The 27,882-nt window shown below is 42.8% G+C and overlaps 1 protein-coding gene and 1 long non-coding RNA gene across 6 annotated transcripts in view; one reads left to right on the plus strand and one right to left on the minus strand.

Moving 5' to 3' along the window:
- On the plus strand, window positions 1-27,732 carry LOC147030094 (nuclear receptor subfamily 4 group A member 2-like). Of its 5 annotated transcripts, XM_085873797.1 has the most exons (9): window positions 1-108; window positions 5,955-6,170; window positions 7,601-8,622; window positions 11,011-11,140; window positions 11,934-12,097; window positions 17,739-17,941; window positions 19,644-19,822; window positions 24,820-25,099; window positions 25,192-27,732. In XM_085873797.1, exons 3-8 carry the CDS (start codon window positions 7,603-7,605, stop codon window positions 25,074-25,076), a joined length of 1,953 nt encoding a protein of 650 aa, XP_085729923.1. In that variant the 5' UTR covers window positions 1-108; window positions 5,955-6,170; window positions 7,601-7,602; the 3' UTR covers window positions 25,077-25,099; window positions 25,192-27,732. The 5 variants fall into 5 exon arrangements, with proteins under 5 accessions (XP_085729923.1, XP_085729922.1, XP_085729926.1 ...); XM_085873796.1 differs by having other exon boundaries at window positions 24,820-27,732; XM_085873798.1 differs by lacking the exon at window positions 1-108 and adding an exon at window positions 1,455-2,157 and having other exon boundaries at window positions 24,820-27,732.
- LOC147030093 (uncharacterized) overlaps window positions 1-27,882 on the minus strand; it is a 52,104-nt gene that overhangs the window by 10,545 nt on the left and 13,677 nt on the right. The window contains exon 2 of the long non-coding RNA XR_015056224.1: window positions 3,799-3,920. This is a non-coding gene — a long non-coding RNA (uncharacterized LOC147030093). The remainder of the gene's footprint in view (window positions 1-3,798; window positions 3,921-27,882) is intronic.

A 27,882-nucleotide genomic window follows, 5' to 3' on the forward strand; every position in this document is an offset into this window, starting at 1 on the left:
GCAGGGTGATTCATCAATGTGTGTGTCGTCGATCGGATGGACATTCAACTGGGCGTCCTGTCTGCTGGCATTGCTTGGTGGACGCATGGTGTCTTTCGTGAAGAGAAGGTGAGCTATTGCTGGCACCATGGACAAATTCCAAATACCTACCTTAACGACTGCTGGGAAGACAAGGGCAAACCAACCAGTATAATATTGGCCAAAAACCTGCTTCTGCAGTACCAATGTTCTGTAACAGTACATCAGAAAAAAAAAATGTGCAGGTACATACATCTTGAATGGTGGTGGGCATGTATCTTGCCATCAGAACAAAACATCTCTGCAATTATGTTATTTTCTCTGTTTGTGGCATTTTGAACTATTGTCCATAAAGCTTTGATTCACGATGCAAGACGCTCCTTTGGGGGTCACAGTAGAGCACAATTGATCATATATGTATGATCTGTTTTTATATATATATATATATATATATATATATATATATATATATATATATATATATATATATATATATATATATATATATATATATATATATATATATAGAAACCCCCATGCTCTTGCAGCCAGAGAAAGCTGCACAAATGCAATGAAAAAAAGCCCTTTGCTGTTTCAAACCCAATATGGGTTCCTCTACAGCTGCAGACATTCACAAGTCGCACATACATGAGAATCCCAATGTACATGAGAATCTCTTCTCCGCCACCGGATCGGTTTTAGCATTTGGATTCTCATGTATGTGCTACTTGTGAATGTCTGCAGATGTCGAGGAACCAGGGTAGTGTTTGAAACAACAAGGGGCTTATACCTTGTGTAGCTTTTCTTGGTTGCTTTATGCAGCTTTCTTTGGCTGGAAGAGCATGGGGTTCAATTTATAGAATTCCTATTGATTATTTCCTCCAGTTATGGCATTTGAGATGTGACCGGATCTTGTTGTGTAACATATACATATATATATATATATATATATATATATATATATATATATATATATATATATATATATATATATATATATATATATATATATATATATATATATATATATATATATATATATATATATATATATATATATTATACTTTCAAGTCAGTGAAAAATGTAACTGAAAAGAACTATACTTCAGTTGCAAGTTCCTCTTTTCAATATCATCCCAAATAGATTATGACATCGTCATCGCAATTCCCCCCCAAAAATACCTTTCTACATGTGCTTTCCACGTAATCCAGGCTTTTCCAAATATATCTCCTGCCTTGGTGCCCATGACCATCCCTCCTGGCACAGACAGGCAATACTCACCACCATCACGAGTAAGTGAAGGAGTAGGAAAAAGTGGAAGAAAAAAAAAAAAGAGGCTAAGAATATAATCATGCGGTGGCACTATAAATACATGTGCTATGCCTATATTCGGCCGGGGGACATATTATGTCAGCCCAAAACGCCAATTCCAAGGTTGGCATGGATCTGGCCCGATGGACAGCAAATTGTTGAGTGTGTGCGGGGGGAGCTTTAAAAGAGAAAAAGAACGGATGTAAAAGAGCAGCAAAGGAAAAGCGCGCGAAGTTGGGAAGGAACTCGAATGAGGACGAGGGAAGGAAAGGGGCGGGAGGCTATTTCAAGAGCGAGGCACGTGCGCGTCACCTCGTGCGTCACGCGGGGTCGCCCCGTCCGAGCCACACTCGCGCGCAACCCTCTCCCCACCCCATCTTCCATTGGGCACATCCAAGTCACGTGCGCGTCCGCGCTCGCCAGCACCTCACCGCGTCGCCATTGGGTAGAAAGTAGAGTGACGAAAGATGTTACGTCACTGCGAATCGTGTTATTTCACGATTGCCGCGCGAACCCCCCTGCGCACGCCGCGCTCGGTCGGTTTCGCGGGCACGCTGTGCGTGTGCGCTTTCGGGACCGACAAGCATCCCTCCATCTCTCCCCCCCTTCCTACCATTATTACTGCTCCCTGCACAATATTTCCCCTCCCACTTGCCATCAACATACAGCTCGTCTGCCCACGTCCCTCGCCTCGGTCATTGAGCGCTACTTCAGGGTGACTGCACGTGCTAAGTCTCCGAGCTCCTGAGCTGAGGAACTCCGATCCGCTGTGCACGGACTACCTTCAACCGGATGCACAGTCAACACGGAAGCCAATAACCGTGCAGGTAGGGAGCCGCTCGCGCACTTTTTTTTTAAACGACACGCGCCGTGCACCTGCTGGATACCTGCGAAGTTGCGCGCGTTTCCTGCAACACTCGTGCCTGCTGGAGCGTGAGACGCACGACTCGACTCGTGGTGGTCAAACGTTTAAACGTTCATCGGTCCAGAGCCAATCGACTCGGCGTTTACATCACACTCGAGGCTCCCTTGCGCTTCATACATTATCGTTACAAAGGTGATGTTACCGTAACTTCAACCATCACGCGTCTGCACCCGACAACTACTCAGATGCCTGAGTTACCCGCCGACATCGTCATAAAAAATACGAAACGGAGAACCCGCGACGCAACGATGACACGGTCAACTTGGACTTGTGTTCTGTAACGGATAAGACGCACTTTTGCTTTTCATTAACTGGCAAGCTTGTTGCGTGCTTGTGCTAAGGAAGTAGACGTATCGCCTGCACCTGTTGGCTTGAATACCATGTCCAATCGCCCGAACACACAATAGGTAAAGCATTGTGTGTGTTCGACTTGATGATAGCTCACCCATAGTTTGTTTTATAATGCACACAGTAACGTACGGTGATTCTTATAAAGTGTTTTCAAATCGGGTTTCACTGAAACTGCCTGCAGCACGTTCACCCTGCGAAGGTACAGCAAACATGCTAAAACACTTATACAGTTGCTAATTCAATAAAAGTGGTGTAGAGTAAAAGCAGGTATGTATATATATATATATATATATATATATATATATATATATATATATATATATATATATATATATATATATATATATATATATATATATATATATATATATATCAGTTCTTTAACAATACACCAATTAATCTCAGATTCTTGCGGGGTCGACTGCGGAATGTTTTTAGACCAAGTCTTTCATCAGCTGGCTGATTAGGCACGACAATCACAAGGTGGTGGTTTGGGCAGGAACTTGTAATTTGTTCAGGGTGTTAGTGGTAACACACCTACTCTTTACTAAAGACGCAGTGGGATCTTTAACGTTCAGCAACAACCAATGGACGGCACACACGTTGCTGCATTGCCCTGCTTACGAAACAGAAGGGTAACGGTTTCGAGCCGAGTCGAGATTCTAAGCCATGCAACACAGTTTGGCAGCGAGTGCAGATGCCTCTCTAGAATTGTGCGTGTGCTTAAGGGTTTACGACTATGTACATGACAACTACTACATTAAGTACACATTTTTTTCCTATTATACATCGAAAATACTTGCATCATGTATCGAGGAAATATATATATATATATATATATATATATATATATATATATATATATATATATATATATATATATATATATTACACAGATACATAAAAACTAGAGAATTGTGCACAAAATACAATCACTGCGCCAAGTTTTCAAACAACCATGTTTGAGGCTGCACATGTGGATTGGGATGTTCATAAACGTGAGGCAGCGAGTGGATTTGGTTCGGATACACTTTGAGAATAACAAGAATTACGCCCACAAACCGCACGGGCATATGCTTTGCATCAGAAAAAATAGAACGCGACACCGGGATCGTCCTCACGCTCGCTCACTGGTTATGGTTGTGGTTGTGGTTGTGATGTTCATATAACCTTGCGCACCACCCGATCGTACCTTTCCTGTGAAGCCGTGACTTTGCCGGAAATTGTGACTTCTTATAGTGCCCGGTCAAGCAAGTTCAGCACCAGAAGCTGCGCCTCCCGACGAGACTGTATCGGGTCGTCGTGCCTTGGGACCTGCTTGTAATAAGAATAACTTTTACCCTGCAGTCTTACAGCGTGCACTTATAATTGCACACAAGTCAGTACTCATTTCTTTCATCGACTTGTGCGTAATTATTCATGCTACGTCCATAAATATAAACAGGATGCGTAATTGTTGTTGCTAATATAAGCGTCTACAACATTTAATGTTTACTCGTATACAATAATCGCGCTTGCACATTCCAACTGCTTTGGTCTTTGCCGTTCGCCAATGTATTTGTGGTATTGTTGTATTTGTTTGTGTGTCAATGTCTGATTTGCAAGTCTTAACTAGCCAGGGAGAATCCATCCAACATGAAGAAACCACCCGAGATCGACGAGCAGAAATTGCAATCAAACTTGTGGGTCCGCCATCACAGTGACCTGGTGCATCCCACAACCTGTCTGAACCGGCACACCAATCGTGACCAAAGTTTCACTTCCCATGATGAGCAAGCACTGAAACCTGATTTTTTTTTTTTTTTTTTTTTATGGCCAGCGCGGCATCGCGACATCGCGACCTCATGTCTGTCCATACAAGTTTGTCCCTCAATGTACATCACTTCTGTATTTAAGCTGTTTTGGACTTTGTAATATCTCACGATCCTCAGACATCCTTTATTTTCACTTCTCTGTGAGTTTTTTTTTTTGTTACAACTAAAGGTGCTTGACCTGTGCCACAGGTCAAATCTAAGAGCGATAGACACAAAGCGCAAATGCTGGTGGCATGATGAAGGCCCGCCCGCACCATTAGACCCGAGTTCACGGTGAGCACGCCCGCAAAGACCACGAAGGCAAATTAACGCTTCGCGCATCCGAGCTTTGACAAGCGGCGGTCGATTGTGACTGCCGCTGGAGCGCCATGAAATGGAGCCGGTTTTAATTGAGCTGGAGGCTCGGAATTGTGGCGCACCTTGTACAAGGCACAGCACGTCATGTTCGTGGCAGGTCAACCTCCCCAACCCCCATGCCCCTCCTCCCCCTGCACACACCATTGCACGCACCTGGACACAGCGTACCTTTCAAATCTGAAAGTGTTCAAGCATAAATGTCTTATTTTGAGTACAACAGAAGAAAAAAAAATCGATCAAGTCCTCAAGCAAAGAGTCACGCGACGTTTATCCGGGTTTTTTTTCTTTCTTTCTTTATTTCTTCAATCCTCGGTTTGTACGGACAAAGCACGGACTCGCATCATCAAAATATTTCCACTTTGCTATCTGTTGATTCAAATCACGAGTGAAGTAAATATGTTACATACTTTAAACTAAGAGGTATATCTATTGATGAATTTTTTTTTTTTTTTGATTGTGACGTCAGACAATTTAAAGTTTCAAACTGGATTCAAACCTTTCCTTGCAGATCTGGAGCGAATATAAATTCGAGCCACTGCAATCATAACTGTTAAAGATGAATTCTTGAAATGTGTACAACTATCTGATGGTGACTTTGTATCTATGTATGTATGTACCTAAGATATATATATATATATATATATATATATATATATATATATATATATATATATATATATGTATATATATGTATATGTGTGTGTGTGTGTGTAATATATAATTATAATGAACACACGCACGTTACATGGTGATCACATTCTACCACGGGATAATTACGGACAATTAGGTGTCAGACACGGCTGAGGCTCCCGAGTCCAACCAATCCTCCCCCACCCTCTCCTCCTCTCCCTCGCCCCCACCTACCTCTCTCCTTATGACCCTCACTGTGGTGATTGTTTCATTATCACTAATCGGTGAGTCGAAGGTAGAACTCATTTGATGCAAACGTTTTTTCGAAATTATTTGCTTTTGCTTTCAACAACAGATTGTCATTGTCACACACAGTATCTCTCAAGACGTACGTGCTTTATCCTATTCTCGTTTATTTTTCCGACTTTGGGTTTCTTAGATTAGATTGAGCAGTCCGCCCTGCGCCAGGTAAACCTCCCGCATTTGCCCAGCACACTCTACACATGGAAAAAACCGCGATACACGCCAACCATGCCTGTGTCTGCAGGTTTGGTCCGACCGGAGCTGCCCCTGACCAAGCAGCAGAGTGAAGAACGGAGCGAAGAAGGGCCCAAAGAAAGGAGTGACAATCCCACAGCTGTGCGCAAAGAGCTCCGTGCAGTCAGAGCTGGACATCCCCCTCCTACACGCCTGCTTGACCCTCTCACTCCCTCTCGCCCCATCGCTTCCCGGGTGGAGCCGCTATCCACGCAACACGCCTCAGGTGTGTGACCTGCGGGGATCCACTCATTCCGATGCTTGGGAGAGCTGAGTGAAAGCAAATGTCGCTTCAAGCAGACATTGAAATCTGAGGGGGTTTTTTTTCTGACAATGAGCTGCATAAGAGCCCTCAATCGACATCACCTCTGTTCATCATCCGATGCTTTTTGGTGGCACGTCAACAAACGTTCGTCTAATATTCTGGACATATCATTGTGCACAAAATACAATTTCATGTAAATTGTTGAGTGTTTTCGCTTGAAGATATAATTTTACCCGATGTTAAAGATTGTTTTTATAATCTCGCTTTTTATCACACCTTACCGTCTTGTTTCATCCTAATTAATTTCCTGAGCGATGCATCCTCTGACATGCGTTGAAAGCGCAAGTTGGGTCGTTTGTCCACAAGATCTGACGAATTTCCTCCCTCGTTCCGTGCACGAAAGTGCAATTTCCAATTTTCTTAATGCGGCTCTATATGTACGTGTTGCTCTACCCTAATTGCCCTGCTCGTTTATACAGGTGTTGTTACTCGTACAGCCAAAGCAGCCATCACCGCTCTATTTGAAAATTGGCGAAAATGTTCTCATTCAAACATATTATAATTTTATTCTGCTCGTTTCGATCGACAACAACATGCTTCTTTTCCAGGTCATATAATTTTATTTGATCATCGCGCGCAGTGCCAGATGTGACATACAGGTGCGACCGATCGGAGGTCATGTTGCCAATAAGTTCTTTCACGCGTGCTTTTAAAACGCATCGCTTAAGCAATTTTGAATTATATGTTGACGGATTTTTAATTTTTATTTTGTTAAGTATGGCCAGTTCATTCGTGGAACAGGATATTAAGTGTTTGCTATATAACGGCTCCCGGTCGAGCAATGACCTGCTTGCGCAGCTTGTGGGCATTCTGGTCCCACAAGGCTGTGGCAAGAATGGCGAGAGAGAAAAGCAGATTAAATGTTGGCCGGAAATTCCTTGCCAACGCTGCGTCCTTTCGGCACTTACTTTCGCATAGACGTGTTTTAAAAAGGACGGCTCGCTGTGCCTGATTATGGCTCAGATCGTGTCCTTGGTGTCACCAGGGCGCGGAAGGTCGCTGATTATTGCGTCAGTGCACTGTGCGCTGTGGATAATTTTGAAGTATTCTAAATTACTCAGCATGCATCCATCATGGCCTGAGAAATTATACATTCCACAAGAGAAAAAATTTAATTCAGAAGTTATATCAGCATCGGTCCATGAGAATATATTTGTATGATGCACATACTTAATTGTTCAGACATCAATCTTTTGTGGCGTAAATTGCATTGTAAAATGAGCGCTTTCACATTCGGAACTTTATGGTTTAACAAAGTGATTTCGGCCATGATTCAGCCTGGCTCACGGCTCTCTTGTGGTCCAGCTCACTACCTTGCTTTCCTCCCACAGCGATGCCCTGCGTGCAAGCCCAGTACGGATCCTCGCCTCAAGGTGCAAGTCCGGCCAGCCAAAACTACTCGTACCATAGTGGCGACTACAACACGCCCTTGGGCGGCGGCTACGGCGACGCAGAGTGCGTTAAGTTTGCCATGGACTTGAGCAGTCCGCCGGACATTTCTGCTACGACTTCGCTGCCCAGCTTCAGCACATTCATGGACAACTACAGCGGTGGGCCGCCGGGCACGGGCTATGATATCAAACCACCATGTTTGTACCAGATGGAGGTCCCCAATCCACACGTGTCTGTGAAAATGGAGGATATGACAATGCATGGTTACCATCATCACCACCATCACCATCACCACCGCCACCACCCTCCACACCCCTCTTCCATCCATTCACAAGCGGATGAAATGTTGCAAGCCTCTGGCTCCATGTATTTCAAGAACTCTCCTCCATCTACCCCAACCAGCTCTGGTTACCGCTGCCAACAGCCTGCTGGATTGTGGGATGATTCTGGACCAGGCCGTCTGCAGCCCATGCCACCGGCCTATATGGGCAGCAGTTCTTCCATTGTGGACAGTCTTCCCCCACGCAAGGACACCCACCGCTTTCCACTGTTCGCATTTAAACAGTCTCCTCCCGGGACACCAACTGCTTCAAGCTGTCAAGTAGCATTTGAAGTGTCTGCCCGGCCACTGGGAATGGCCACAGAAGGCGGATTTCCACCACCACATCACCACCATCCCCTCCACCATCACCACCACCACCCGCATCATCCACACATCATGGAACCCCCACCACCACACCCTTTTGCTCTCCCAAGTCCTGTACGCAAACGGCCACCCGTAAGCTACCCGCTGCTCCCAATGGGGCCCGGGCAGCAGCTCATGGAAGCTCCTATGAGCTCAGTAACACAGGGCCCCCGGAGTTCACCATCGGGAGAAGGTCTGTGTGCTGTGTGTGGGGACAACGCGGCATGTCAGCACTATGGTGTGCGAACCTGTGAGGGCTGCAAAGGATTCTTTAAGGTGGGGTTCATGACCAACCACCCATGCTACAAACCTCCTCTTCAAACAAGCCATCACATGGCCAAACCTATAGAACATTATCGGGAAGTTCTGTTCTGTTCTGCACCTCTTCGGGATGCATGATTGACGTCTAAATAACGAAAGATTTATCACCTTTAACGTAGAGGGGATCGGATTTACATTGCCTATACTCTTTCTTCTCGACCAATGCTAATTTCCTTTATTGGGCCGTATATATTTCACACCCACAAAGAGGCAGAACAATTAGACACGTCCCGCCAACTTTGTCTAGTGCTTAACTGTAGGGCTATTGATTAATCCTTCACCTGCCACCCATCTCTATTTCTACCAGTTTATCCACTTGTCTGTTTTACGTGAGCTCTGTCATCAAACTCACCAGCGAGACATGCCACACTTTGGACCACAGTTCATTTATCTGCATGTGTAATGTACAATATGTATTTGAAGCATGTGCTCAAAGTCCCCTTTTTTAACCAAAGTGGCTGAGTCTCTCATGGAGGAGCTTGTACGTATTCCACATGCAGGATGGCAATATCGGGAGACATTTGTGTGCTCTTAAATGAATTGCAATGACATGAGTAGCCGATGGACAAATAAACGCAGCTTATGGGATTTGAACCTGTGTTCCGAGCATCACGTTGAGCCAACTGTCCAGATGAGAAGCTCCAGCTGTGAGCCAAACAAGTCAATGCTTTAGCATGGTGTGGCTAAACGGGCATGCGTGCTAAACTTTATCACAATCTTATGCATGTTATTATTACATATTTGTCAATATTTTGAGGTCACATGCGTTCTGATATGTCGTATCAGTCTATGATGTAACAATCGATATTTTTTCCTAATCAAGGTTTATATTGCTCCTGCGTTCAATGGCGTCGATACTGGTCCATGACTTTGAATGTGTTCACATGTTACAGTGTGTGTGTGTGTGTGTGTGTGTGTGTGTGTGTGTGTGTGTGTGTGTGTGTGTGTGTGTGTGTGTGTGTGTGTGTGTGTGTGTGTGTGTGTGTGTGTGTGTGTGTGCGCGCGTGCACGCGTGTGTGCTAGCTTGTCATTCATGAATCCCAATTGTTTTTGCCCATGACATCTGATCATGATGTCACGGCACACCGATGGTGAAGGCATCCCATCCTGCTGTTCTCTGCTTTAAAAGTGCTTTTGACGCACGATAAAAGCCAATCGAATGAGCGCTGATCGTGCAGCCTGTGTTCTTTTGAAAAGCACGATGTCAATTACCGTCGCACGTCATCGAATCACAATCCTCAGAGAACATTTAAATCACCTTTTTACTCCTCATTTGTTTGTGGCAAGTGTGCCCGTGAAGTGATGCGCAAGCGAATGGCAGTTAAAATACAGTCACACGTGAATGATTGTAAACCGAGATGGCAGACGATGCTGAAAGTATAATTACAGTATTGTGAGTGGGGGGTGAATGGTATTCTATGACATTTCCTTCCATCTTCAAGCTTTAATTTGATTGGGCTGAGTTGATGTATGTAATGCGGAAACATAACTTTTAATAATCTCGCTTGAAGATTATTGTCTTATTAAAACATGAGGTCGATCATTTGGTAAATGGAATGGGGGCAATTGTTTCATCGAAAGGTTCAAATTGTTTGAAAAAGCACCGGATTTTGCATGTCAGGCTGCAGACTTACGGATCACCCCTCGTATGATTGATTTTCCACATTTCTCCAAAAGGAGCGGATTCTAACCAAATATCAAGCCAAAATAAATGACAGATGTACTGTAGTTATGTTTTTGTTCTGATATGTTTCACTATCAGGTAGACTATATATATATATATATATATATATATATATATATATATATATATATATATATATATATATATATATATATATATATATATATATATATATATATATATATATATATATACATATCTGAACGCAGCTCTTTCACTTCATTTTGCTGCTGTTTAAACTGTTGAGAAGAGGTTATACTTTTAAGGGCTTCAAAAAGATGCCGTTTACACTCGGGATCAATTCATCTCTCCTCGTACGTACGATGTACTGGTCAAGGTGTTGGCATTATTGAATAGCAATACCTATGCTCGTTGTAATCATGAGGGAGAAAATGATTATCTTCAAAGTATTTGACCGCATAGCTTTTGGTCATTGGCTATTTGAAGAAGAGAAAAATATGAAAAGCAAGCAGAGTAACCAAGATGGCCAAATAGCTGATCTACCTGTGCAGCGATGCATTTTAGCTTTCATATGATGTTTTCATCAATGAGATGAGTTTGAAGCACATCGGTCGGGTCCATCGCTGTTGCTGTGGAAGCGGAATTGAACCCGGTCATGCAAGGTGTCTGATTTCGAGCGAGCGTTGTCTGTCCCACAGAGGACCGTGCAGAAGAATGCCAAGTACGTCTGCTTGGCCAACAAAGGCTGCCCCATCGACAAGAGGCGACGCAACCGCTGCCAGTACTGTCGCTTTCAAAAGTGTCTGGTCGTGGGTATGGTAAAGGAAGGTACGGACTCAGCAGGCAAGAGACAACGCGCACGCGTTCGAGAGTAAATAATTGTGCTCGTTTGGCTCAATTACACGCTCACTTATGAAGGATATAAACATTTGTCTTGTATAAGGAAAGATGAATTGCTTAAATAAATTGCAGGCATTAGTGCCTGTCACCAAATAAAACAAACCCACACTATTATTATTATTATTATCTTGCATTTGGGGGGTTTTGTAAAAAATGCCTTTAAAGTTTGTATTACCAAACCCCTCGCCCCCTCTCCCACCCCACTTTCCTTTGCGGTTTATTTAATTTGATTGCAAATGACCCCTTGCATTTTCACACCACCACATTCACAGCTAAACTAGGGTTTTTGTGAAAAATTAAGGCAGAAAAGGTTGAAGTAGTCAGCAATCGCTCTTTCGAGAACATGGTAACAGATTGCTAGATGTGTTAAAATATTTTCAGGCCCTTATGTGATACTGGCCAAGCACAGAGGGCAGGATGAGCTGCAAAGGTTCCTACTGCCCTGCACGAAGCCCTGTTTTACACTTTTTTCTGCTTTTTTTTTTTTGCGCGCCGAGCATCGTGCACAGTTGAAGTTAAAACGTGCTTTAAACATCCATGACCAAAAGGTGGCATGGAGGCGTTTACATACGATGCCAGGAGCAAACAGTGCAGTCAGAGACCCAGGTGCGATAACAAGCTAGTCTTGTATAACCGCGGCAGCCATGGGTGGGTTGAAGTGCAAATGGAAGAACGCGTTCGGTGTGCCCGCTGAGCTCTCTTGCTGTTATCTTTCCTGCAGTGGTGCGCACGGACAACCTGAAGGGCCGGCGCGGTCGCCTCCCGTCCAAGCCAAAGAACTCGCACGATGTGTCGCCGCCCTCGCCACCTGCAAGCCTTCTGAGTGCGCTTGTCAGAGCACATGTGGACTCTAATCCAGATGCGAGCTCTCTCGATTACTCGAGGGTGAGACGTGTGTGTGTGTGTGTGTGTGTGTGTGTGTGTGTGTGTGTGTGTGTGTGTGTGTGTGTGTGTGTGTGTGTGTGTGTGTGTGTGTGTGTGTGTGTGTGTGTGTGTGTGTGAGAGAGATATGTATATCTGAACCTGAGCTTGTGCATAAAGAATGTCATGCACACCTGCATGCAAATTTGGCTCATGATTCACAGTTGGTACCGCAAGCAATTTTTGTTTTGCCTTTTCACTGCATTCATCTTATGCAGAGCGATAATATCCAGCAGAACGCACAAATTTAGCCCTAAACAAATTTAGCCCTACTTGGCTACTTTTATCGCTGAGCCAAAAAGCATGGCTATTTCAGTGCAAGATGGATGTTTTTTTTTTTGTTTTTTTTAAAATACATTGCTTGTGATTGTAGATTATTCATCCTGTCTTTTTCCAGCATTACAATCTCTGTCACATGATCAAATTGTTTTGATTTGTATACTCTGGATTTTGTTCTGAAAAATGCTTTTCTTCCATGTAGATGTTTCTCATCAGTTTTATATCTGAATGACCTCTTTACATGATATGCAAACACTGCATTTGAGTGTCGGAATTACCATTTCATAGTAAATTAAATGAGGCATTCCATCAAGCGACGATCTGAACCACTTATTTCAGCTACAGAGTCATATTGGTTGCATCATCTGCAGGGGAGGCATAATAAGAACTGAAACATGTGTGTGTATATATATATATATATATATATATATATATATATATATATATATATATATATATATATATATATATATATATATATATATATATATATATATATATATATATATAGAGAGAGAGAGAGAGAGAGAGAGAGAGAGATGCAGCTTTTAGAATAAGGAAAATGTGGGAGAAATCACAACAGGAATCAAGGCTTTGGACACAGCATGAGTTCACAGCACTGTTATGTCCTCAAGCATGGGAATAAAGTGGCCAACGTTGCTGATCTAATTAGCCAGCCAAGACAGAGATACTCAAAAGGAATAGGGAGGCTCCAGAAATCATTTTAAGAACCTAATTTGATGTTTAGCACTTGAGAGGCAAAAGAGCAGTTTGTACCAGAGGAACAAGGAAGCTGAGGGTCAAAGGAGCAGTTTGCTTGTGAGACTTAAGGTATGAGTTTTTCATTGAGGGGCAAGAGAGCAATTTGCACATGAGAGGCAAGCTGGGGTAGTTTGCACCTGAGAGGCAAGCTGGGGTAGTTTGCACCTGAGAGGCAAAAGATTATAGTTTTCACAACAGGAACAAAGGACCTGAGGGCAAAGGGGGATGTAGTTTTGACCTTTTAATACAAAGGTATCGAGGTTGATGGAGGAGCTGAACAACAAACGGCAGCAAGTTTACAAACTACCAAAAGGTAGAGGGAAAGTTCATAAACATAAACAGTTAGTTTATGTTAGGTAGTTCAAAAACAAAAAGGAAACAAGAAATACATGTGCAGAAGAGATCATGAATGCATGAGAGAGATGGCCATCACGATCGAATGACTGATATGAAGATATTGAAATAATGGACACAGGGAGACGATTCCACAATTGTGAGAAAAAGAGGACAAATAAATGCAAGTATGCAACCAGTTTAGACTTTGGGAGAGTGATGAGGTGAGAGTCTTTGGGAGAGCATGCCTGGTGTTGGCTTAATGGTTAGGGTAGTGGGCTTAGGATCCTCGGGTCCTGAGTTCAAATCCTGCTCAGCCATTGAATTAATACCAGGTGGGGTTGACTCGGTGTAATTCTTCAGAGGTCGGCAAAATGAGTACCAGCTTCTGGGATGATTGAGCCTTTCGAGTATCCTACGTCAGAGTGGAGACCCATCCAGGATTGTACCCAATAGCCCAGGAGACTGCTTTGGGAGCACCGACACTCCGTACAGAGTTTGGTCCCAATGGATGGAAGAGGTGAGAGTTTCTTGAGGAATTCATGTGACCTGAGGGTGGCTTGGAGAGAATCAAAGTGAGAGAGCAGGATTAGCGAGGACAGATCCAAAGAGGTCGAGATCCTAACATTGTAGGAGGATCCAGATCCTAAAATATAAAGGAGGAATCTTCCACTGATATATCGGTGCAGTTTAAGCCAAAGGCTGAAGTGTTCATTTTGCTCCAGACAGCCAGGGGAGCACCAGCTTCCTCCCAATGCTTGGGAGAGAACCAGCATACTCCTGAGGCCCGGGGGAGTGCCAGCTTGCTCCGACACCTGAGGGGAGGCTTTCTCCTGATGCCCAGGGGAAGTGTCAGCTTTACACAGCCGTACGGTGGGGGGGGGATCAGTTTTTTTTCCCAACAGCACTCCCATCGCCCAGGGAGGTATCGGCTCTCTCCCGATACCCAGGAGAACGTCGGCTCTCCCCCTACACCATGGGAGAAGTGGAGCGTCGGCTCTCTCCCTACACCGAGGGGAGGGGGGAGAGCGTCGGCTCTCTCCCTACACTGGGGGGGGGGGCGTTGGCTCTCCCTACCGGGGGGAGTGTGGGCTCTCCCCCTACACCCAAGGGGGAGGGCGGAGCATCAGCTCTCTTCCGACGCACATTGGGGGGGTGGACATTGGCTCTCTCCCGTCACTGCCATTGCCCAGGGGAGTATTGGGGGGAGGGGGAGGGGGCATGGACTTTTTCTGAACAGGCGGGGGAGCACGTCCGATCGCTCCTGAGGGGTGGGTGGGTGGGGGGGGCTGGGCGTCAGTTCTCTCCTGTCTTGCACGGGGGAATCGGTTTGCTCACAATGGGCAGGGGTTAGTGTGGGCGTTGCTTTATTCCCAATGTGCATGGGGGTAGGGGGAGCATCGGTTCGCTTGTTCTGGAGGAGGGGGGCATCATAAATTTGTTCCCATTGGGTGGGGGGGGTTGGATATTGCCTCGCTCCTGGGCATTGCGGGAGGGAGGGGGGGACGTTGGTTCGCTTCCTGCAGGGGGTGGCGGTGTCGTTCGCTCCCATTGGGTAGTGGATGGGTAGGTGTGTCAGTTCATTCCATATAGGCGGGAAGTGGTGGGAGCACCGGTTCACTCCTTGCAGGGGGTGGGGGGGTGGGGTTCGTTTGCGGGGATTGGAGGGTGTCGGTTCACTCCCAACAGGCAGGGGTGGGGAGCATTGACTCACTTCCGAAAAGCAGGGTGAGGGGAATATCGGCTCGCTCGCTCCCAATGGGCATGGGTTTGGGGTGTCAGTTCGTTCCCTGCAGGGGGTAGGGGGCATTGCTTGACTCCCAATGGGTAGTGGGTGGGGGGTGGGGCGGTTGTGTCTGTTTGCTCCCCACATGCGGGGTGTGGCTGGGATGTCAGTTCGCTCCCAATGGGCTTGAGGTGGGGGGAGGGAGGTGTCCGTTCTCTTCCGATGGGCATGGTGTGGGGGAGCATGGGTTTGCTCCTGAGGGTGTGGATGTCAGTCTCCCTTCCCACAGGCAGGGGTGATGGCGTCAGTTCGTTCTGGGCATTTAGGGGGGGGGGTAGTGGAGGAGGATGTTCTCTCTAAATGGGTGGGGGGGCATTGGTTCCCCCCCCCTGAGGGATTAGATAACATTCTGTGCTTTTCAAATATAGGAGCTGCTTACATGAATTATTGGAGACCACTGTTCCTTCCCCCAAACTGATTAGCTATGGAAGGTGAGACAACATGTTTTTTCTTTATTTATTTTGCTTTATAGGAGCGAGGCTCATGGAAGAGCAAGGTGGAATTGAGAGTGGGACAAACATCAAGATAGTTAATGGACAAGAAAAAAGGAGAAGGATGCTGGTGGGAGGAAGCACTGAAACTAGCAAGGAAGATGGTTGGGTTTGAAAGGTTAATGGGGGTAATAAAGATCGCAGGACCAAATTGGGGATGACAAGGGATCTGCCGCATCTCTTGACAACTCCAATTCTGACCTATGATCTCAACTTGAAGCATTGCTTAATTGAAGCTCTGAAGGGAAGTGTGACAAAAACAGCCTCTGGAAGGTCATTCCATAGAATGGAGAAGTGTGTGTGTGTGTGTGTGTGTGTGTGTGTGTGTGTGTGTGTGTGTGTGTGTGTGTGTGTGTGTGTGTGTGTGTGTGTGTGTGTGTGTGTGTGTGTGTGTGTGTTTTTTTTCATGTATTATTATGTAATGAGATGTGTGATGAGAGTTATAAATATGTGATAATCCATTGAATCCTCCAGCGAGTAAAGTTTGATTGGTGATGTTGCTTTGATGGTTGGACTGACTGCCTGGACACAACTGAGGTTGTAGATCCACTGATGTGGTTCCATGACCAAGGTTGTGGATTCGCCATTTGGAGAGGTTCTGAGATGAAAGGATCGAAACCTCGAGGAAGAACGGTGCCCAGCTGTTGATCTCGATGGTTGGGAAACTAGTCAATTGCTTATAGGTTAAGGTTCTCACTTTAGGTATGGGAACCATGCTTGGAGGTTTACAGTTTAAAAATAAAGTTAAATAAATGATGTGCAATTAATCTAATTTACAGCAATCCTTATTATATTATATTTTATGAATAGCCGATACTGTACAATGAAATATAAAGTGTGCATGCACAATAATAATTTTTAAAAGGCACCTCTAGGCCAATCTCCACCAAATTTTGCATATATGCTGGAGGTAGAGTCAGCTAATGGGCACAACTACCCCCCCCCCCAACTCCTCACCTTCCACCGGCAAGGGTAGGGACCTGACTTACAATTTTCGCCTGGATGGCCAATTTCCACCACGTTTTGCATATGTACCATGTTCCCAAAGGGAGCGGGTATTACGACTATCAGAAATTATACAGTTGCAAACGGTGATGACCGACCTGCCTGCGATGTGAGAGTAACAGACCTTGTGCTTCAGCCTCATCAAGGGAGATTCCAATCATTTTCAAGTCTTTTGATTCCACAGAATCCAGGGCACCATAGAATGATTCTGTGGCACCAGTTCAGAGCAGAATGCAATGTTCCATCGAGCTATGGGTAAAGGCATTGCAGACTCTGGGTAGCTGATTTTCCATGGAAATATTTGGATTGGCGGAGGATCTCCAGTATGCGGCTGGCTTTGGGGGTCACCTTTTGCTATGTGGTTGGCCCAGGAAAGAACATGGCTGATGGTGAAACATCGAAGTTTAACAGACTGAACCTCTTCCAGTGGATGGCCAAGAAAAGAGACATGTGGGTTAGTTTGGAGATTTTTCTGGAGCGATAGGGTGAGACTGAGATTTTCCAGGATTGAAGGACATGTTCCATCTATCAGACCAGTGTTTCATCATTTATATATAGATAGAGAGAGAGAGAGAGAGAGAGAGAGAGAGAGAGAGAGAGAGAGAGAGATAGAGAGATAGAGAGAGATAGAGAGAGATAGAGAGAGATAGAGAGAGATAGATAGAGAGAGATAGAGAGAGATAGAGAGAGATAGAGAGAGATAGAGAGAGATAGAGAGATAGAGATGCAGCTAATGTCTGCCGAGCAGAGGGATGAGGTACTGTACTACCCAATGTGGAGTCGACTGCATAACGATTTTGCAATGACCTGCTTGGTGATGGCAGTTTACTCCGCTGCACACTTGTGGGACAGTTTAAAGCTGGTTTGTTCTGAAAATTTAAGGGGATATGGTTGGAGTGTACAGCAAATTATATTCATTAATTACATGCCCTATTTTTTTTCTTTGCAGTTTCAACCAGCAAGTGAGTTTCAAGCGAGTGGTACAGACGCTGAGAGTGTTCAACAGTTCTACGACCTGCTTACTGGCTCCATGGATGTGATTCGCTCTTGGGTGGACAAAGTACCTGGCTTTGGAGAGCTACTGCGAGATGACCAGGATTTGCTTTTTGATGCTGCCTTTCTGGAGCTACTTGTATTGCGCCTTGCTTACAGGTCTGGATCACGATACTCTTGCTCTTCCAACTCGTATGGACATTCAGCCTTGTAACTTGCAGTATATTTTGCATTCATTTTGTAAACTAGGTTAAAAATCAAGATGGTTCATGTTGTTCAGTGATATTTTCATGGTGATCACTCTGCACACATGTGGGACTATGGATTTGTGCTGAAAAGCCAGTCGAGTATTACATCCATATGGTTGGTGCTGTGTTTATATTACTATAGCACAAAGGAGTAGGGTTATTGGAATAAAAAGTAATATCGGGCAAAAGGGAGGGGAGAGACTTGTGAGAGGAAGGATGTTTGTACGGAAAGGGAGAGTACAGGAAAAGGTATTTAGAGCAAAACAGCATTTATGCAGCATGCAAGTTGGAGGAGGAAAGGTGAAAAAAAAAATTTTTTTTCACATGTAATATGTGGATTACCTCATTGTAAATGATTACATGTCACAGTTCATTGTAAGTGTTTTGCAGCAATTTAATGAATTTCATCAAGCTCACTTGTGCCCTTTTGGAGTCTCTCCTTATCAAAATACAATGGGTGCGTTTGTCGATTCCGGACCGCCGTACTCATTTGTTCTTGCATGATGGATGCAATTAAATTTTCTCCTATTTTTTTGACTATTCTATAACTACTACTACTAATTTAATGGGTACAGTTATTCCCACCTGCTCGTGGGGTCAGCCACAGAACGATTTTTGCCCCAAGTGTTTTGCGAACCAGGTAGCCAGGACTGGAATTTTAAATTTGGTCAAGGTGTTGGCAATAACTCGCCTACTCTTCGTGAAAGAGATCATGGGGTATTTAGCGTCCATCAGAGACTAGTGCTGGTAGACGGTTCCTCCTGCTGACCACGTACCCGATAGATAGCACACACGTTGATTCCTCACCCTGCATGGGTGAAGCATCAATGGAACAACAAGGTGACGGTTTACAGCTGGGTCCCGATTCGAACCCAGGGTAGACAACTTGCAGAGGCCAATATACATACCTTTTCGTCTCTCCTGCCAGCCCCACTTTTCGACTGCACATTGGATAATATCACAAACCACAGACAGTGTTATATGTCAGGCACTTCGCCCCCATTACGTTTCCTGCACAATCTATCCAGATCAAGTAACACAACAAAACGTCATTGATGGTTATGGCTTTTGCATTTTATATTCTCGATAAGTTAGCTGGAGCAACAGCTTTGTGTAAATGCTATTGCTGACTGTATTTACAAAGCAATGTGGACATGCATCATGAATTGTGAAAATGAACGCAGGCTGGAGTACAGCAAAGCTCGGTTCCATTACAATTAAATACACGTGTTTACCTCTGTGATGCCAGGGCATGGTGTGTGATGTGAAGGAAATGAAGGTTAAAGTCACCCAGTACCTGATATGGTTCATGGAAAGTGAGCACTCCATTTCGACCTGCTATCGTCGCCATTTCTGATGTTGGTTTGTCCAAGATAAATATTGGTTATTAATCAGTAATGTTAAATCCTCCAACACATAGGCTGATTCGTTTAACGTGCTTAATGCCGTGACACAAATTCTATCATGCAAACGTGTAAAGTGTTAAAGACATTGATCATTTTCGCGCGCTCTGTTGCGCAGCACGCGCTGGAGGGCGTGCCACCAATGGCGACTTCACAACGCACTGAATGTCCGGTTTCTCTCTGCTTATTCTGACATTCTTTGATGTTTAGGTCGAACGCAGCAGAAGGAAAACTCATTTTCTGCAGTGGTGTAGTGCTCCATCGGCTGCAGTGCTTGCGTGGTTTCGGAGACTGGCTGGATGCCATTCTCGAATTCTCATCCAGTCTCCAGGAGTTGAACATGGACCTATCTGCATTTTCCTGCATCGCTGCACTAGTCATGGTCACAGGTAACTTTTTCTGGATATTGCCCTTTGTGAGCCTCTCATCAAAATGCAACGGGTGTGTTTGTCACTTCCAAACCAGCCATATTTGTTAACTTCATTAAATTAAGGATGACAGCATCGTCATATCTGGGTAGGGCACCAGTCTTTAGCGCACTGAGAGTGCTTTGGGGGCCATCGCTAGTTCACTGGCAATTTCGCCCCACATCCACTAAGAGCATAAATTTGGGAATTGCCCAGGGTGCCAGCACTCATTGGCACCTACGAATGTGAAAGTCATCTGACAATATTTGAAGTCCATCAGCAAATTCTGCCAGATGTGATGCCAGCCTTTCTTTCATGCATGGACATAAACTCAAAGAACTTCTGAACATATAATCACTTGTAGGACATATACATTAACAGGCATCAGTGTACTCTAATGTGAATTGCAAGGACATTGGTAGACAAAGGACAAATACAATAATACATCTCCTGTATGTGATTTCAATCAGGGTTCCCAGCATCATCTGCCGGTGGTCAGGTAAGAACACTAAACAGGTCAACCCATCTTATGGATTGTAGTATACTCATTGATGCAATTCCCCTTGCCTGTGAAACACGAGGGTGACAGTTTTTATATGAATCCAACCCAGACTTGTCAGGAATTCAATCCAGACAACGCTATTCAAATTTGAGTATGCTGTCTTTGAGCTATATAGTCTGTCAGTGCCTTAACAAAATAGTATCTGCTTGCATTGCTTAGTCCAGCCTCGGTGGCCTAATGGTTAGATAATCTTCTCTGAGTCTAGGAGGTCGACAGTTCGAATCCTGGCTGAGTCCTACCAAAGACTTTAAAAATGGTAGTTGCTGCCTCCTTGATTGACGCTCAACATTTAAAGGGTAAAGCACGGACAAACAACCATTTAAGTTGCCAATAATAGCACAGGCTTTGATGGGCCTAATGGCCTCCTCCTGATTTGAAGTTCCTTGCAAAGGAACTTGTAGTTATGTAGGTCAGTACATTATATTCAATTACTTTTGCACCTGCCAAGCCATCATAATTTGGTTATTTCAAACAGGTTTGCTTATACATCACATATTTATTGATCATTAATCAGAGAAAAGAACATTTTGCTTGTAATCTATTTAATTGAGTGCTTCTTGCAGTGAGGCAGATTTTGCGGAGGAAACACGAATCGCGCATGATATTGTGAATATATAACCTCAGCCATGCAAGTGTAACGCTGTATAGAGTTAGCTCCGTGTTATTCTGAGTCTCCTTAAGCAGCACATTGAAGCTGCCTGGGAGCGAGGTTAATGCACCCCTGGCACATTAATGCGTTCAGCCTGTAATCAACGGCCCTGGGAGGTTTTGCCTGGTGCAAGTGTACGTAATCACCGCTTCCCGGGTCTCCCCATCCATGCATCACCTGCCAACGTGCATCAGTCTTGGTATATTCATATGGCCGTGGTACTTGGTGACAAAGCGACCTCGGTCAAATGAATGATCATTAAAAGCACTTGACCGATCAGAATTACCATCAGTTATGAGTTTTGAAGTCGCCCGTGGACCATTACCGTTAACCTTTGGTTCTGCCCGCGTGGGCTTTGAAACAAGAGTGCGAAGCGATTCGTCTTTGTTGCAATCCTCAACCGATTATTTGCCGGCTATCGATGCGTGAATGATGCGTAAAGCTATACCGGTGAGCGGGCATTGCCAAGAGCTCGCCAGGGAGTCTCTGTGCTGTTGCTTCGCGATTCCGATTCCATCACCAACATGCCATTTTGCCGTTTTGCTTAAACGTTTGAATTATTTTGAATATAAAGTTAATTTCGCCTCATTACCATGCCAATGCGCTCGTATATGCGGTAATAATAGGGTACAGTGAGATGTAGTTTTAGAAGCATTGCTAATATCTTAACATGGGGAGTAGCATATAATTTTATTTCGGCGCATGGCCAATTTATGCACACAATGATTTTGTTCGCTTCACCGAGTTGCAATTTACCCGTGAGACGCATGTGCTGTGCGGTATCCAGTTTTCTCATTAAAAATCCAGCGGACGGTATGAATATTAATGGCGCCTGTTGCTGTCTCACAACGTCACGGGCTCTGTCGCGTCGTGGCACGTTTGCTGCCACTTGCAACGGGTTGCTGGCAATTTTATAGGATGCACACAAAGGGGGGTGGAGGCTGATTGGGGAGACAGCTATGTACGTCACACGGTGACTTGTAGCTTTTTGAATTGCGTCTGAACAGAATTGCAGCAGACATTGCTTGATTACTGAGGGTGGTGCTGCTGCCCCAAGCCATTGACCAGCCCCAAAAATTGATCAGACTTCCTTTGTTAAGGTGTTGGGAAAAACCTACTTTAATATGGGGTTGCTTTTTGTAGATGCGTGTCCACGTAAACTCACTTCTTCATCTAAACCCCAATAATGTACATCCTCCCATGCCCGACAAAACACATGGATTTATTGTACTCATGGCCGATACTTTTTTACTGATTTTTTTTACTGATTATCAACTTTTACTGATTATATTTTGTCAACATTTATGGTCAATTTCAGACTGTGATCAGTCCCCACCTGACTACTAAGTTACTGCTGAATCTGCAATAGTTGCACAACCATGGTTATTTTTATATGTATATATGTGTATATATATATATATATATATATATATATATATATATATATATATATATATATATATATATATATATATATATATATATATATATATATATATATATATATATATATATATATATATATATATATATATATATATATATATATATATATATATATATCTTTCAAAACGAGTAACGCTGACCCGAAATGCGACATGATGCTGATGTCATGCACATAAATTATGCCAACACATTATATATATATATATATATATATATATATATATATATATATATATATATATATATATATATATATATATATATATATATATATATATATATATACACACTAGTGCGGGCCTGTACTTGCGTGGCCGTACGTGGAAAAAAAACAAAAAAAACAGGACTTGTGACATCAAAGCACCGTGTCCTGTCATTGGTTTGGTAAATAAATGGCCATAACTTGGGAATCACTTGTCCGATGAATATCAAACCTTGAAAAGGCACATACTCAGGGCCCCAGCAATATACCTGACAAGTTTCAATTCGATTGGACCAGTGGTTGTCAAGAAACAGTGGTCACAGACACACACACAGAGATTGCTGGAATTATATATATATATATATATATATATATATATATATATATATATATTTAATTATATGTATATATATATTTAATTATATGTATATATATATTTAATTATATGTATATATATTTAATTATATGTGTATATATATATATATATGTATATATTTAATTATATGTATATATTTAATTATATGTATATATATGTATATATTTAATTATATGTATATATATATAATTATATCTATATATACATGTATATATGAGAATTGATGTAAGGGACACATCAGCCATTTTGGAGTTAATGCCATATAGCACTATTTTAACCCTTACCCTATCATCCGAGCCTATCATCATCAGATCATTAAAAAATGTCGCTTACATCACTCCTCCTCGCAGGGCCTCATATATATATATATATCTTCTTCTTCTTCTTTTGGCTGCTCCCGTTAAGGGTCGCCACTGCGGATCATCCGTATGATCCGCATAGTGATTTGGCACATGTTTTACGCCGGATGCCCTTCCTGACGAAACCCTGGTCGCCTCTTATGACACAGGGATATGGTACACCGATTTTAACCAGGGTATACACCGGCCCAGTATACTGGTACTCATTTCGCCGACCTCGGAAGGATGACAGGCTGAGTCAACCCCCTGGTGTATTAATTCAGTGGCCCAATGGGGCTTGAACTCAGGACCTTTTGGATCCCAAGCCGCTGCCCTAACCACTGCGCCAACACCAGGCTACTATATATATATATATATATATATATATATATATATATATATATATATATATATATATATATATATATATATATATATATATATATATATATATATATATATATATATATAAATAATATAATATAATATATTATATTATATTATATTATACATGCATGTGCCATGACACCAAATGCTGCATGACCTATTAGCTGCAAGTGTCGTCTGCCACACGAACGCATCGTTCCGGCCCTGATGATCAACAGTTTGGATGGGAGTTTGCAATCAGGAAGGGTAAATTAAACAAAAGGAGCAATACATTACCTTTCTGAAGCACCACACAAACACCATCTTAGTTTGGGTGTAATGTGTTGACATAATTTATGTGCATGACATCAGCGTCATGTCGCATTTAGGGTCAGCGTTACTCGTTTTGAGATATATATATATATATATATATATATATATATATATATATATATATATATATATATATATATATATATATATATATATATATATATATATATATATATATATATATATATATGTGTGTGTCAACCCGATCCGATATACCATTCTCTGTGTGACAGAGCATTGGTTCTGTCAAAGCAGTTTCTTGGCGTCGGATCTTGCTGGGTGGTTTGCCACCCCTCTCTCAGCAGTCTTTAGGGCAGGAATTTGGAATTTGGTCATGGTACTGGTGATAGCTTGCCTACTTTTTGCAAAGGACACCATGGTATCTATAACATCCACCAACTAATTCGGGTTGATAGGATTCCCATTTAACGTTCATCTGAGGGACATCACATGTTGAATCACCCTGCCTATGAAAAAAACAGGATGACAGTTTATAGCTGGGTTGGGATTCAAACCCAGGCTTGACGGATGAGAAGCAAGTGTGCATCCATCAAGGCCACCGTGTGTGTGTGTGTGTGTGTGTGTGTGTGTGTGTGTGTGTGTGTGTGTGTGTGTGTGTGTGTGTGTGTGTGTGTGTGTGTGTGTGTGTGTGTGTGTGTGTGTGTTCACATCACAATTCTCTCCTTATTCTTCCCACTGACTCACAGAGAGACACGGCCTCAAAGAGCCCAAGCGTGTAGAGGAGTTGCAGGCGCGCCTTGTGACATCACTGAAGGAGCACGTAGCTCTCAGTACTCCTACACCAGCTCGATCTGCCCAGCTCTCAAGGCTTCTGGGAAAACTGCCTGAACTGCGCTCACTTTGCACACAGGGCTTGCAACGCATCTTCTACCTGAAGCTCGAGGACCTCGTTCCTCCACCTCCTATGCTCGACAAACTCTTTTTGGACACACTACCTTTCTGAAGCATCGCACAGTTCCCTAAACGGTTATATCTTCTCTTTATCCTTGCATTTGTTTTATTTATTTATTTTGTTGTTGTTTTCCAAGTCACCTGACCCCGCTTCATCCCCTCAGCAGGTCCCCTGCTAAAGTCGAGCGAAGCTTCAGCTGTCCCTCCTCATCACGTATAATGGGCAGCACTTGTATAGTGTCCATCAGTCAACGATGAACCAACGGGACAACCTCTTGATACTCAGAGGTTGTGACAGAAGAGACTATATTTGACAAAAAAACTTGCTAAAAATTCCAAGAGTTTAAGTTTTTCCTGACTTAAGTTTGATGAAGAGCTGCCACTATTTTATGCTTTTTATTTTATGTTTCAATGGCATTTCATTCTTTGCAAAGTAAATACAATATATTGACTTCCATCCCACTCAATCTGTCTTCATACATTTACACATCAATTGTACTTGATTTTATCACTCGCGATGTTAATGTTTCTAATGTTCCATAAAAGTATTTTTTTTAATCAAACGAGATATTGCATATGATGCACACGGGCCTCTTGTTAGAGTTAGTATATAATTGTTTAACGGCGAAGTGCAATTTCTGAGGCTCTGCTGTATCGTTATTATACAAAATAATGCGTTTTAGCTCCTGCTATATTCAGTTATAACTGAGAGGTATAGTGATGATATTATGCCATGTACATTAAACTTTTCAAGTCTGGACACATACTCCCTGTGTGACGAGTGCACGGGCGTAATTAATTCTGTACACATTATAAGACATGTACATTACATTGGCACAATACATCATGGTGTCACATTTAACCCCATCCCCACCCTAACACTGGTGGTGTCCCCATTCTGTGTGCGTGACTCATGAATTTGCTGTCTGTTCTGGAGCTATACCCACGTGACTTTGGGTCTTGGAGCGGGCCATGGTTGTCACTCAAGAACTGCTGAACATTTGTTTACCCCTTTTATGCGCGTATACGGTTAGATTGTGTTTTGATTGTTTGTGCAGCTTCTGTGCAGAATAAGTAGATAAACGCCCACCTTTCCGTGTTTTGTATACCTTTGTAAAATCTTTATAATATACGAATGCTCGCCATGGCAAGATGTAATAAACTATCATCGTAAAATAGAAAATGTAATATTTATAGTTTATGACCCACCCATGCAATGGCCCACCATCTCCCACCCTTGTATTTGTGTATGATGACAAAGGCAAGATTACAAACTTTACGATTCTTGAGAAGCGCATGCAATGTAGATGATGACATATTTGCAAGGTTTCAGAACTGAAAAGGAAATGTTTTCTTCGTACTTAAATGCTGTTATATATTAGTTGTAAACAAAACGTGCATCATTCTTCCATCACTATACATACTTTCATTGTAAAACTTCATTTTTTTTGTCGATAGTTCTGTCCAGAAGACACTGCAAATGTGCACGTAAGGATCTGCAGATGCAGACTTACTTTTTAAAATATGCTAAGCCAATTTAAACCAAAATATCTATGTTCAATGTCGACAACTTGAGGAGTGATATTTACTGGAGGTAGGGATGGCGTGGATATTCAGACTTGTTAGTTTCTGAAGTCCTTGGCTATATAATATGTTGTATATAGTAAAAGCCGTTTCATCAAGGTAATTTGTAAATTTTGAAATTTGCCTTTCATTGGCTCAACGTGTATAGCTAATAGTTAATCAGAATTGTAAAAGCAGTTGAAAATGAAACAAAGTATATTTTTTAGGAATAAGAGCTATTATACGGTTACGGTATAGTAGATATGAGAATGGCTTTGACCATTTCAGACATCAGTCGAGGCTACTTTTCTGTGAAGTATCATCATGTTTATTACATGATATCGATCATCATCTTTGAAAGGATAACAAAGTATGTGTACATGCTTTCCATAATCTAATTTCAAAGCCTTCAAGGGAACTATAACTTAAACCATTTTGTCAACTACTTTACTTGTGCACCAAAACCGACCATGATATTTTCACTTCTAATACATGAAACAAATTGGGTTCCTTTAAACCATTATAATTACGATGATAATAAAAATCCGATATGGATGCAAAGAAATAAATAAAATTTTTGATCTCATTCGATAGGAGGGGAAAAAAAGGCTGTATTTGAAAAGCTGTTGGTAGAAGTTCTTTGGTGAATATGAATGCCTAACACTTGCCTTTAACTCTGGCTAGATTAATCGATGGAAGAACGCGTGTCAACAGTTGATCACACGAGCCTGTAAAGGGCCCTCTGGGATGTAAATGCCTTCAATTTGATGGCTCGTATACATGTACTATGTGTGTACCCGCTTTGTATATATGTATCTATGTCTATACATACAGTATTTATTTATGGCAATTAAAATGAGTTTATACAATTTGAGAGTAAATATTTTGAGTTTAATTTAATTTATTTATTTTGCTGTGTTATCCTAGGTTGAGTAGTGTGCTATGTGTTATAGAGAAAGTGGGGGTGTGGTGAAACTATAAGATTGGAATTAAAGCGCAGGCTGCTCGTATAAAGATTGAAAACATTCATTTGATTTTTCTCACCCTATAGCCGAAAGACCATAGCGGACTGCCTTAGATGTCAACCCCTTTGTCCTGGTGGTCTTTCATTACTGAAGCCGAATAAAAGAAAGTTTTTCTTTGAATTCCTGCTGCAATCGTGTGCCACAAACTGAAAACCTGCCATTTGTCGTCCTCTTCTTCTTGAAGGGATGTCTGGTGGAGGTGAAGTTTTGGACAAATCTTCACGATCTGGCTGGTCAGGCCTGACATTCAGGAATTTGTAATTTGATCAA

This window comes from Eptatretus burgeri, chromosome 3 (genome assembly GCF_056783735.1).
Source record: "Eptatretus burgeri isolate ZD-2024b chromosome 3, Ebu_testis_v1, whole genome shotgun sequence".
Classification (NCBI taxonomy): Eukaryota; Metazoa; Chordata; class Myxini; order Myxiniformes; family Myxinidae; genus Eptatretus; species Eptatretus burgeri.